The sequence below is a fragment of the Pseudophryne corroboree genome, chromosome 10, assembly GCF_028390025.1.
Source record: "Pseudophryne corroboree isolate aPseCor3 chromosome 10, aPseCor3.hap2, whole genome shotgun sequence".
Classification (NCBI taxonomy): Eukaryota; Metazoa; Chordata; class Amphibia; order Anura; family Myobatrachidae; genus Pseudophryne; species Pseudophryne corroboree.
This window is the reverse complement of record NC_086453.1, coordinates 301,207,550-301,221,248: the sequence shown is the minus strand read 5'-3', so window position 1 is coordinate 301,221,248 and position 13,699 is coordinate 301,207,550. Positions and strand designations below refer to the sequence as shown.

The following is a 13,699-nucleotide window of genomic DNA, read 5'->3' as shown; positions in this document are numbered from 1 at the left end:
TAAAGGCAGTTCTATTATGGGGGTCAGCCTTGTGTGCTATTTCTAATTTTGCAACTTCTCTCTCGGCTTCAATACGTTCAGCATTTTGAGAGCGTTTCAGCCGTGAAGCTGCCTGAATGGCAGCCCCCCGCATTACAGCCTTACAAGAGCACCAATTATTAAAGACTGAAGTATCTTCGGGTTTGTTAGTTTCTAAATATACCTTTAAGGTTTGTTGAATGGCAAGTGAAGCCTCTTGATGGCCAAGCAAGAAATTTCCTAGTCTCCAAGGGCCCGGAGATACTTTACGGGCCCCGAGCTTCCACACGACCTTCAGCGGAGAGTGGTCCGACCATGTCATCGGTAGTATGTTAATTTTCATAATGACTGGCAGTGACATTCTGTCAGTCAGTACGAGATCAATTCTAGAGTATGAGGAGTGGACATGTGAATAAAAGGAGTAATCTCTAACCGTAGGGTGTTTAGTTCTCCACGCATCGTAGAGTTCGTACTCTCCTAGCAATTGGCGAAGTCCGAGGGTATTAATAGGGGAAGGTCTGGGCTTAGCTACGGGACTTCTGGTGGGGAGAGAGCTATCAACAGCGGGGTCTACAACTAAATTGAAGTCCCCCAACAGCATGACTGCACCTTTAGCATGCCTCTGAATCAGGGAGAATAGATTCCTGCAAAAGGAAAGCTGACCAGAGTTGGGTGCATAGCAGGAAGCCAAGGTGACAACCGTATCCTCAAGCTTTCCGATTAATACTAAATACCGTCCTTCGGGGTCTACAATTTGGGATTCTAGAGTGAATTGGCAGTCGCTAGAGATTAGTATAGCCACTCCGGCCTTTTTTACGGGACCATTGGCCATGTAGCAGGTAGGGGAGTGATTATCAAAGAATCTAGGGGGGTCTAATTTCCTAAAATGGGTTTCCTGGATAGCAACCACATTTGCCTTCATTTTATAGAAGGAAGATAAGGCCAGTCTACGCTTTTGTGGGGAATTTAATCCCTTAACGTTCAATGATACTAAGTTAACCATAATAAACTAACCCGGAGACGAAGCATCCGCTGAAACCAAGAAATGCGATCAAAGGTACAATTCCCTGCACACATTTGAAATAGGGAAAAAAAGGCATGGGGGGGACGAGACACAAAAGGAGACACACTGAGAAGGACAAAGAGAGAAGAGAGAAAAACATAGTACACAAAACAAGAAAAGTCGACTCCGTGCAGAGACGAAGCCATAGTAAGGCGCCAAAACATACAGCGCCTCACCAAACAAATTTGGGAGGTTAGTGGCCAACCTCCCCGCAATCAAGTAATCAAACATATGTAAACTTTATATTCAGTTGCACATGGCATATAAACGGGATGTCGTTAAGAATGGAATGATAATCCATTAGCAATGTGTCACAGGATCCCGGGACTGGCAAAGAGCTATACTGTAGGTACAGCAACAAAAGGACTCAGAGAGGAGCATACAGACCAGTCCAGGGGTCTGCGAAACCACAACAACCGTTAACTAGGAAAAACAAAAAAAAAAGAAATAACCCCGCCATACCGTAGCCTAAAGGGTGTTAAACATGTAGTAACCAGGTCATTAACTTGTGATAAACCCTGGAATTAGTACAATCATATGAAAACAGTGCTAGTCCTGTAAATAACCATTCATGGCGGGGAGATATACCGCAGTGGGGAGGGCCTACTTCCCAACCATCGACCAGTCCTGCTGAAGTCGGTGGTCAGGAGAGCCGGACCCCTGGTCTCCAGCTATATTCCATTTGTGAAGAAGTCTCATACCGTCCTCAGCCAAAGACACCACAATAGTTGAACCTTCTCTAGAGATCAATAGACGCGTGGGGAAACCCCATCTATATACGATTCCCGCCTTCCTAAGGGCCACGGTGACAGGCTGAAAGGAACGTCTCCTGGTGAGGGTGTAGTGTGAAAGGTCTCCAAAAAGTTGAAGCGGGCTCAAAGCTTTCGCTGTGTCTGAGGAAGGTCTAGCCGCTTTAAGCAGGGATTCCTTAATATGAAAGAAATGGACTCTCATTAAAACATCTCTCGACGCCCCTTCGGGAGCACTGCGGGCCTTCGGGACCCTATGGATACGGTCCAATATCAAGTCCGCAGATGTAGCGGAGGGAAGCAGCTTCTTGAATATTTCGATTGTATAGTCTTGTAGGCTGCTATTAGATACGGATTCCGGTACCCCTCTGAGCTAGAGATTATTTCTGCGTGAGCGGTCCTCCAAGTCTGCTACTTTGTCCCGCAGAGCTGCCACCTCCCCCTCAAGGGTATCATGGGAATCGATAAGAGTATTGTGAGAGCCTACCACTTCGCCCATCTTTGTTTCCAAGTGTCCGGTCCTTTCGCCCAAATCTTCAACAGAGCGCTGGCAAGATTGTAACATAGTGCGAAATTCAGACGCCACCTCATCTTTAAACTGGTGTAACAACTGCTTCATGGCGCCCACCGTTAAGGCTTCGCTGTCTTCCAGGTGAGGAGAGGGGGCGGAATTCTGGGATGTAGATAGAGCCATCCTGGGCGAGGAAGTTATAGGCGGGGGATCCGATCCGGTGGCTGAAGACCCAGGCCCCTGAGACTTATTTCGATAGGGGGAAGGCTTAAAGAAGGTAACTTGAGAGATTGATTTGGAGGCTTTATTCTTTTTTGGAGCCATCCTGTATCACTTCGAGGGAATGAGAGAATCCCAGTAGAAAGGAGAATTCCGTCTAAGGTCGAGGACGGCAGATATCCTCTTACACCATGTGCGTGATTACATCAGCTAAAACGATTGCGGGGAGTTACGGTGAGGATTCATTGAAGAGGTGTCTACATCCTATATATGCCGTAGCGTGCCCCTTTTCCGTGGCTGTACGTGATGTAATATAAAAAGTAAAAAGTAAAGAACAGCAGCTGCGGGGTTAAGATTCTGGGTTGTTTCCCTGTTGAAATAGGGAGTTCAATTCTTCACAACTCCAGCAGGGGCAGCATAGAGCAGAAAAGATGTGCCTGTTCTGCCACCTCCAAGATGGCCGCCGTCAGTTATAAGTGCTGTGTCTTCACTCGGGTTTATTCGGCGCTGCCCCCAGGGGTTTATATGTGTGCAGGGCCCCCCGTCCAGTCAGCATCGACTGCCAGTCTCCCCCGTTATTTTACGCGGCCAGCTGACCTTTTACAGTGGTGCAGCGCCTGATTTTCTGCAGACGCCACACCCAATATGGCCGCCGCCACCGGAGCTCCGTGGATCTGGTCGGCTCCTGTGATTTCAGGGGCGCTTGGGCCCTTCTCGGCCGCTCGTTCAGGCCCCTCCAGGCAGGGGGCACACAGCAGGACAGCGGGGTGAGTCGTGGGGCGGCGTTTAAGCGGCCGGGGAACGTCCGATCTCGGGCGGGGGGAAGTTACTAATTGAGGCCCCGGCTTCACCTCACAGGGAAGGCCGCAACCTGCAAGCACTGGACAGGCCCGTGCTCCGGCTCCGCAGCTCGCTCCCTGGGTGCCCTGAGTAATAGGGGCAGCTGTGGGATGATATAGGGGAGGTATAGGTGGGGTGAAGGTAAATTTAAGGGGTTATAAGGGCTTGGTCCGGCAGGAGCTCTCTAGGGACACTTCCTCTCAGTCAGGCCTCAAGCCACGCCCCCCAAGAAGATGACTGTTAATGGTTAGAAGGTTGGAGGAGATTTTAAACTAGGAGCCTGGGGGGAGGGTTTAGCTAGAAACTACGGGTCATGCAGTGAGAATAGTGGGGATGGCGGTAGTAAACGAAATGGGGGAGAAGTTGGGGGGAGGGTAAGAGCAGGCGGTAAGGTTACTAACATGGGTACTAAAAGAGATTTTACCAAAGCACTAACCAATGACGATTACAGGTCATCATTGCTACATAAGGTGAAAGATGTCCCTAACGCAAGGGAAAATACTTATCTTAGTTGTATGTATATAAACGCCAGAAGCATTACTGGTAAAAAGGGTGAACTAGAAATACTTGCAGCAAGCAAACAGTATGATATTATAGGCATTACTGAAACTTGGTGGGATGAATCTCATGATTGGACAGTCAATCTAGAGGGCTATACACTGTTTAGGAGAGACAGACTAAATAAAAAGGGTGGAGGGGTGTGTCTTTACGTAAAGCCGTTTTTAAAACCTGATAAACGGGAAGATATTCAGGAGGGGACTGTAGACACTGTCGAGACATTATGGGTAGAAATTGCATGCGGGGAAAAAGGAATAAAAAAGTTAGTATTGGGTGTATGCTATAGGCCGCCTGGTATCAACGCATCTGATGAGGAATTGTTACTAAAGCAAATTGAAAGAGCAGCAGGAGTAGGAGACATAGTAGTGATGGGAGATTTTAACTATCCAGAGATAAACTGGAAAAACGATTCATGTGATACTGCTAGGGGCAATATGTTTTTAAACACACTTAATGATAACTACTTAGTCCAACTAATTGAGGAACCAACTAGGTACAATGCAATCTTAGACCTGGTATTAACAAACAATGGGGATTTGGTATCAGGTATTATAGTAGGGGAACCCATAGGAATCAGCGACCACAATATGGTCACATTCAATATCAGTTTCCATAAACAGCCCTATACTGGCTCAACTAGGACTCTAAACTTTAGCAAAGCAAATTTTGAAAAGATGAGGGTATTTTTCAGGGATATTGAATGGGAAGGTTTGTTTTTAGGAAAAAATACGGAGAAATGGGAGGTACTAAAATTTTTGCTAGCTAAAAATACCCTCAAATTTATTCCTATGAGCAGCAAAAAAAGGAATAAAAATCATAAACCAATGTGGCTTAACAAACAGATTAAGGAACTTATGGGCAAGAAACGGCGAGCATTTAAAAAATACAAATCTGACGGGGAAGCAGAGTCATTTCAGCACTATAAGGAATGTAACAAAATTTGCAAAAAGGAAATAAGAGCGGCTAAAGTAGAAACTGAAAAACTAGTAGCAAAGGAAAGCAAAGCGAATCCCAAAAAATTCTTTAAATACATTAATAGCAAGAGATTAAAGAAGGAGAGTATAGGCCCTTTAAAAGACAAGTTGGGAGTCTTAAGCAAAAATGATAATGACATAGCAGACATACTAAATGAGTTTTTTTTCAACAGTATTCACTAGAGAGGACCCAATTCAGGGACTGACACACAATCTCAATAATGAGAATATCCCACTGATAGGTACTTATTTAAGCGAGGAAGTAGTCTGTGACCGATTACAACATTTAAAGATTAATAAATCACCAGGGCCCGATGGTATTCACCCAAGGGTTCTAATGGAGCTTCACTCTGAACTGGCAAAACCGCTATCTTTGATCTTTAAGGATTCAGTTATATCAGGTATGGTTCCCAAAGACTGGCGTATAGCGGAAGTAGTGCCTATATTCAAAAAGGGAAGTAAAGCTGAACCAGGTAATTATAGACCAGTTAGTCTTACATCTATAGTGGGGAAAGTATTGGAAGGTATTCTAAGAGATAGTATTCAGAAGTTCCTTGAAGTCAATAAGGTCATTAAAAGGAATCAACATGGGTTTATGAAGGACAGATCCTGTCAAACCAACTTACTTGGCTTTTATGAAACCGTAAGCGCAAACCTAGATCAGGGTAAAGACGTGGATGTAATCTTTTTAGACTTTGCCAAAGCGTTCGATACTGTACCACACATGAGACTTATCTACAAGCTAAAAGAATCAGGGCTAGGAAGCACAATATGCACTTGGGTCAAAAACTGGTTAGATAATAGGGAGCAGCGCGTTGTGGTTAATGGATCTTTTTCAACTTGGACTGAAGTGCTAAGTGGTGTGCCGCAAGGCTCAGTATTAGGACCGCTATTGTTCAATATTTTCATTAACGACCTAACAGAAGGTCTAGAGAGCATGGTGTCAATTTTTGCAGATGATACCAAATTGTGTAAGGCTATAAATACAGAGGAGGATGCCGAGTCACTTCAGAACGACTTAGTTAAATTAGAAGCATGGGCAGCCAAATGGAGAATGCGCTTCAACACAGACAAGTGTAAGGTAATGCACTGTGGTAACAAGAACACAAATTACACCAACCTACTAAATGGGGTAAAATTAGGGGATTCTGTACTGGAAAAGGACTTAGGTGTCCTCATAGATAGCAAGCTAAGCAGTAGTAGCCAAAGTAGGACTGCAGCAAAGAAGGCTAATAAGATATTAGCATGCATTAAACGTGGTATTGATGCTAGGGACGAGAGTATTATACTCCCGTTATATAAATCACTAGTGAGGCCACACCTTGAATACTGTGTACAATTCTGGGCACCGTACTACAAAAAGGATATCCTGGAGCTAGAAAAGGTACAGAGGAGGGCGACCAAACTATGGAGACGATGGAATACAAGGAAAGGCTTGAAAGACTAGGCATGTTTACATTGGAAAAGCGGAGACTAAGAGGGGATATGATCAACATCTACAAATATATAAGGGGACAACACACAGAGCTTGCGCGGGACCTGTTTTTGGTTAGATCAACACAGAGGACTCGTGGACACTCGCTCAGGTTAGAGGAGAGGAGATTCCGCACAATACGTCGTAAAGGCTTTTTCACGGTAAGGACAATACGTGTTTGGAATTCCCTGCCCGAGGGAGTTGTAATGGCGGAATCTGTCAACACCTTTAAGAATGGGTTAGATAAATTCCTAATGGATAAGGATATCCAGGGGTATGGTGCATAGTCATGCATTATAGTTACTATAAATAGGGATAAAATGCAACGGCTGACAGCAGCATCAGTCAGAAATTTTAGTCAAATCATCATGCATAGGAGACCACAAATAGGTTGAACTCGATGGACAATTGTCTTTTTTCAACCTCAGATACTATGTTAAACTATGTAATTAATTAACGCATATATTATTATACAGTTAGTGAATCTTCAGGCTGGAGGATTTTCATGCATTTTCCGTGTTGAGCATTTGACCCGCAACAATGGCACAATTTACACAGGGGTATATTCAATTGAAGTCGAAAGCTGCCGTCTGTCAAAAAGACGGCAGTTTTCGACTTTTTTTTAGTTCGGAAAGGGTTCCGACCTATTCAATCTAACCCCAAATTATTCGACAAGTCGAGGAATTCGACTTGTTGAAAAGCACGTGGATCGGCGAAATTGCTGCCGATCCGCGTGCTTGTCGACCATCTCAATTTGACTTTAAAAAAAGTCGAAGTGAGATGCGGGAGCAGAGACGGGGAGAGCCGCGGGCAGACGGGGAGAGCAGCACCGGAGGATGTGTCACAGCCGCCGCTCACAGCAGCGTCCACCCGGCTCCAGCAAGCGAGACCTCGCTTGCTGGAGCCAGGTGGACGCTGCCGTGAGCGGCGGCTGTGATACGGGGAGATTCATAGACGGGGGGGGGGGAGCCGCACTACAGAAGCTGCTATATAGCCGCTGCTGTAGCGCTGCTCTCCCCCGTCATATATACAGGACTAACATTAAGATACTTTTAATTTTTCCCCACCTCACGTTAATGTTTTAGTGTGTTAAGTGGAGTAAAAATACCCCAGTAAAATATGTGGATCTTTTGAAAACGGCTTTGCGTGTTTTATTTTTTCCTTATTGTATTTGAAGCTAGTCATGCCTTTAGATTTTTTTCTGATTTTACACTCTTGGAATGTACTCCCACTCTTTCCCGGTCCCCTTAAAAAGGGAATTGGGAATTTAAAAACAAATTTTATATATATATATATATATATATATATATATATATATAATGTGTATGTATGTATATGTATGAATTTTTTTTTAAATTACATATTTTAAATATTCTGTTTTTTTTTTCTTTCCAGAGCTGAAGTAGTATTAGGAAATATCATCAAGAAGAAAGGTTGGAGGTAATTATTTGAACTTTAAAGCTCCATGATTAATTTTTTATGCAGGGAACAGTTTCATCTACAACCTCTTTGCTCATTTGCTCAGAATGTGATAAAAAGACCACAATTAATAATTCATTTCTTGATATCTTGTTTATGAATGTGGACTGTTAGACTGTGGGTGATAATAGGATGTAGTTCAGTGTATGCTGGAGTGTTTTTTCCTCCAAAGAATGCTTTTAATTGTAATCTTCTCGATCAGACACTGTAACAAATACAGTTATTTACTTAACCTAGTAAACTGAACAGTGAATGATTTCCTTCTTGTTAATAGCAATGGTATAAATTATTTATAAAGGTTTAAAGTTTCCTGCACTATGATACAAGTATATGTGTGCATGTAAAAAAAGAAATACATATGTGTACTAAGTAACCTTATAGCACCACAAGATTTTGGAGGTGGAATTAAATTAAAAAAAAAAAAAAACACAAAAAAAAAAACACTTCTGTTTACTGTTTAATTTTTTATTTTTTTCAGAAGGTCCAGTCTGGTTATTACAACTAAAATATTTTGGGGAGGAAAGTAAGTCATTGAACTTTATGTATTTTAGTTTGGCTGTTTCTACGTTAAAAAAAAACAGTAGATAAACCTTTTTTTTATGTTCTAGGGCAGAAACTGAGAGAGGTTTATCAAGAAAACATATAATTGAAGGTACAATGTACAAATGCTGTCAACAGTATACTTGATCATTGTTAATGTCGATTTACATAGGAGATATAAGGGCCCTAGACACCGGACGATATTTTAGCATGATATGAACGATATTGTTAAAAAATTAATGATATATCGTTCAGTGTGGAGGCACTCACTATGAACGATGCGCATTCTCACAGTCGTTTATCGTTGGTCTATCATCGTTTATCATTGCAAGCCAATTTGGATGATATTGATGTTTGCAATGTCAAATTGTTTAAATCGTTCATACAAATCACTCAGTGTGTATGTAAAAAACGTTATAGGAAAATCGTTCATTGTTCATCGTTCAAATCGCACAGAGTGTAGGGCCCTTTAGCATGGGTCCTAGATTATACCACAATGTATAATCTACAATAAAATATAATGACAATAGTAGTCAACGGGAAGATTTGTGACCTTTCCTAAGTATTTTTCTACAGATCTCAGATCTGAAATGACTTCAAATATTAATAATCCTTAACAATAGAGGGTGTATTATTCCTTATAGTAAACAAGGTTTTATAGTTAAGACTTAAGCAGTGAAATCGGGACTCCTGTGCACTCATTGGTCCCTCTATTAGGTACAGTACATCTGCCAATAATACAGATATCTAATCTGTCAATCATAAAAGCATGTAGACATGGTGGGTGGAGAGGTTCTGTTGTTGTTTAGACCAAACATCAGAATGAAGAAGAGATAGGATCTAAGGAACTTTGACCGTGGAATAATTGTTTGGTGTCAGACAGGATAGTTTGAGTATCTCAAAAACTCTTGACTGAATGGAATCATCTTGAAGAGTCTCTAGACCAGGCATTCCCAACCGCGGTCCTCAAGGAACACCAACAGTGCAGGTTTTAGTGATATCCAGGTCTGAACACGGGTGACTTAATTAGTACCTCAGTTATTTTGATTTAATCATCTGTGCTGAAGCCTGGATATCCCTAAAACCTGCACTGTTGGTGTGCCTTGAGGACCGCGGTTGGGAATGCCTGGTCTAGAGTGATGGCACACATCATAAACTTTGCTACTATAACTGCCTTGATTGCTGCTATTGGCATTAATATGTCTTAATAGACTTCATAGAGTCTGATATATCCATATAATTTCTCTGACGTCCTAGTGGATGCTGGGAACTCCGAAAGGACCATGGGGAATAGCGGCTCCGCAGGAGACTGGGCACAACTAAAGAAAGCTTTTAGGTCACCTGGTGTGCACTGGCTCCTCCCACCATGACCCCCCTCCAAGCCTCAGTTAGATTTTGTGCCCGGCCGAGGTTGGATGCACACTAGGGGCTCTCCTGAGCTTCTAGAAAGAAAGTATATATTTAGGTTTTTTATTTTACAGTGAGACCTGCTGGCAACAGGATCACTGCAGCGAGGGACTAAGGGGAGAAGAAGCGAACCTACCTGCTTGCAGCTAGCTTGGGCTTCTTAGGCTACTGGACACCATTAGCTCCAGAGGGACCGACCGCATGGAACTGGCCTTGGTGTTCGGTTCCGGAGCCGCGCCGCCGTCCCCCTTACAGAGCCAGAAGTAAGAAGAGGTCCGGAAAATCTGCGGCAGAAGACATCTGTCTTCACCAAGGTAGCGCACAGCACTGCAGCTGTGCGCCATTGCTCCTCATACACACTTCACACTCCGGTCACTGAGGGTGCAGGGCGCTAGGGGGGGGCTCCCTGAGCAGCAATAAAAAGACCTTGGCTGGCAAAAATACCACAATATATAGCCCCAGAGGCTATATATGTGATAATTACCCCTGCCAGAATCCAGAAAAAAGCGGGAGAATAGTCCGCGAAAAAGGGGCGGAGCTATCTCCTTCAGCACACTGGCGCCATTTCTCCCTCACAGCTCCGCTGGAAGGAAGCTCCCTGGCTCTCCCCTGCAGTCTACACTACAGAAAAGGGTAAAAAAGAGAGGGGGGGCACTAAATTTAGGCGCAGTATATATAACAGCAGCTATAGGGGACATAATTCAGTTAGTCCCTGCATTATATAGCGCTCTGGTGTGTGCTGGCATACTCTCACTCTGTCTCCCCAAAGGGCTTTTGTGGGTCCTGTCCTCTGTTAGAGCATTCCCTGTGTGTGTGCGGTGTGTCGGTACGGCTGTGTCGACATGTTTGATGAGGATAATGATGTGGAGGCGGAGCAGTTGCATATAGAAGGGATGTCACCCCCTGCGGGGCAGACACCTGAGTGGATGGACTTATGGAAGGAATTGCGTGCACGCGTTGACTCCTTACACAAAAAATTTGACGACATGCCAAATGCGGGACAGCCGGCTTCTCAGCTCGTGCCTGTCCAGGTGTCTCAAAGGCCTTCGGGGGCTCTAAAACGCCCGCTACCTCAGATGGCAGACGCGGATGTCGACACGGATACTGACACCAGTGTCGACGACGATGAGTCTAGTCTAATGTCCACTAAGGCCATTCGTTGCATGATTGAAGCAATGAAAGAGGTGTTACAAATTTCTGATATAAACCCAGGTACCACTAAAAAGGGTATTATGTTTGGGGAGAAAAAACTACCCGTAGTCTTTCCCCCATCAGAAGAATTAAATGAAGTGTGTGAAGAAGCGTGGGCTTTCCCTGATAAAAGATTGGTAATCTCTAAGAAGTTACTAATGGCGTTCCCTTTCCCGCCAGAGGATAGGTCACGTTGGGAGACACCACCTAGGGTGGATAAAGCGCTCACACGTTTGTCTAAAAAGGTGGCACTACCGTCTCCGGATACGGCCGCCCTCAAGGAACCTGCTGATAGAAAGCAGGAGGCTATCCTGAAGTCTGTATATACACACTCAGGCATTATACTTAGACCTGCTATTGCGTCAGCATGGATGTGCAGTGCTGCCGCTGCGTGGTCAGATTCCCTGTCAGAAAATATTGACACCCTAGACAGGGACACTATTCTGCTAACCATAGAGCATATAAAAGACTCAGTCTTATACATGAGAGATGCACAGAGGGAGATCTGCCGGCTGGCATCTAAAATAAGTGCACTGTCCATTTCTGCTAGGAGAGGCTTATGGACTCGCCAGTGGACAGGGGATCCAGATTCAAAAAGGCACATGGAAGTTTTGCCTTATAAGGGTGAGGAGTTATTCGGGGATGGTCTCTCGGACCTAGTTTCCACAGCAACTGCTGGGAAGTCAGCATTTTTACCCCATGTTCCCTCACAGCCTAAAAAGGCGCCGTTTTATCAGGTACAGTCCTTTCGGACTCAGAAAAACAGGCGTGGAAAAGGCGGGTCCTTTCTGTCCAGAGGCAGAGGTAGGGGAAAAAGGCTGCAACAAACAGCAGGTTCCCAGGAGCAAAAGTCCTCCCCCGCTTCTTCCAAGTCCGCCGCATGACGGTGGGGCTCCACAGGCGGAGCCAGGTACGGTGGGGGGCCGCCTCAAAAATTTCAGCGATCAGTGGGCTCGCTCACAGGTGGATCCCTGGATCCTGCAAATAGTATCTCAAGGGTACAAACTGAATTCGAGGCGTCTCCACCCCACCGGTTCCTAAAATCTGCCTTGCCGACAACTCCCTCAGGCAGGGAGGCTGTGCTAGAGGCAATTCACAAGCTGTATTCCCAGCAGGTGATAGTCAAGGTGCCCCTACTTCAACAAGGACGGGGTTACTATTCCACACTGTTTGTGGTACCGAAACCGGACGGTTCGGTGAGACCCATTTTAAATTTGAAATCCTTGAACACATACATAAAAAAATTCAAGTTCAAGATGGAATCGCTCAGGGCGGTTATTGCAAGCCTGGATGAGGGGGATTACATGGTATCCCTGGACATCAAGGATGCTTACCTGCATGTCCCCATTTACTATCCTCACCAGGAGTACCTCAGATTTGTGGTACAGGATTGCCATTACCAATTCCAGACGCTGCCGTTTGGACTCTCCACGGCACCGAGGGTGTTTACCAAAGTAATGGCGGAAATGATGATACTCCTTCGAAGAAAGGGAGTTTTAATTATCCCGTACTTGGACGATCTGCTAATAAAGGCGAGGTCCAAGGAGCAGTTGTTGGTGGGAGTAGCACTATCTCAGGAGGTGCTACACCAGCACGGTTGGATTCTGAATATTCCAAAATCACAGCTGGTTCCGACGACACGTCTACTGTTCCTGGGTATGATCCTGGACACAGTCCAGAAAAAAGTGTTTCTCCCGGAGGAGAAAGCCAAGGAGCTGTCATCTCTAGTCAGAGACCTCCTGAAACCGAAACAGGTATCGGTGCATCACTGCACGCGGGTCCTGGGAAAGATGGTGGCTTCTTACGAAGCAATTCCTTTCGGCAGGTTCCATGCCAGAATCTTTCAGTGGGACCTGTTGGACCAGTGGTCCGGATCGCATCTTCAGATGCATCGCCTGATAACCCTGTCTCCAAGAACCAAGGTGTCTCTGCTGTGGTAGCTGCAGAGTGCCCATCTTCTAGAGGGCCGCAGATTCGGCATACAGGACTGGGTCCTGGTGACCACGGATGCCAGCCTTCGGGGCTGGGGGCAGTCACACAGGGAAGAAACTTCCAAGGACTATGGTCGAGTCAGGAGACTTCCCTACACATAAATATTCTGGAACTAAGGGCCATTTACAACGCCCTAAGTCAGGCAAGGCCTCTGCTTCAAAACCAGCCGGTACTGATCCAGTCAGACAACATCACGGCAGTCGCCCATGTAAATCGACAGGGCGGTACAAGAAGCAGGATGGCAATGGCAGAAGCCACAAGGATTCTCCTATGGGCGGAAAATCATGTACTAGCACTGTCAGCAGTGTTCATTCCGGGAGTGGACAACTGGGAAGCAGACTTTCTCAGCAGGCACGACCTCCACCCGGGAGAGTGGGGACTTCATCCAGAAGTCTTCACGCTGATTGTAAATCGATGGGAACGTCCACAAGTGGACATGATGGCGTCCCGCCTAAACAAAAAACTAGAGAGATATTGCGCCAGGTCAAGGGACCCTCAGGCGATAGCTGTGGACGCTCTGGTGACACCGTGGGTGTACCAGTCAGTTTATGTGTTCCCTCCTCTGCCTCTCATACCAAGGGTACTGAGAATAATAAGAAAACGAGGAGTAAGAACAATACTCATGGTTCCGGATTGGCCAAGACGAGCGTGGTACCCGGAACTTCAAGAGATGATCTCAGAGGA

The 13,699-nt window shown here is 45.1% G+C and overlaps 1 protein-coding gene across 9 annotated transcripts in view; it reads left to right on the top strand.

Moving 5' to 3' along the window:
- The window catches only part of KCNAB2 (potassium voltage-gated channel subfamily A regulatory beta subunit 2), a 416,103-nt gene that overhangs the window by 369,631 nt on the left and 32,773 nt on the right, over positions 1-13,699 (top strand). For all 9 annotated transcript variants that reach the window (XM_063943446.1, XM_063943443.1, XM_063943448.1 and 6 more), the window contains 3 exons: positions 7,802-7,846; positions 8,364-8,408; positions 8,494-8,537. In XM_063943446.1, the coding sequence (XP_063799516.1) occupies positions 7,802-7,846; positions 8,364-8,408; positions 8,494-8,537 (134 nt within the window). The remainder of the gene's footprint in view (positions 1-7,801; positions 7,847-8,363; positions 8,409-8,493; positions 8,538-13,699) is intronic.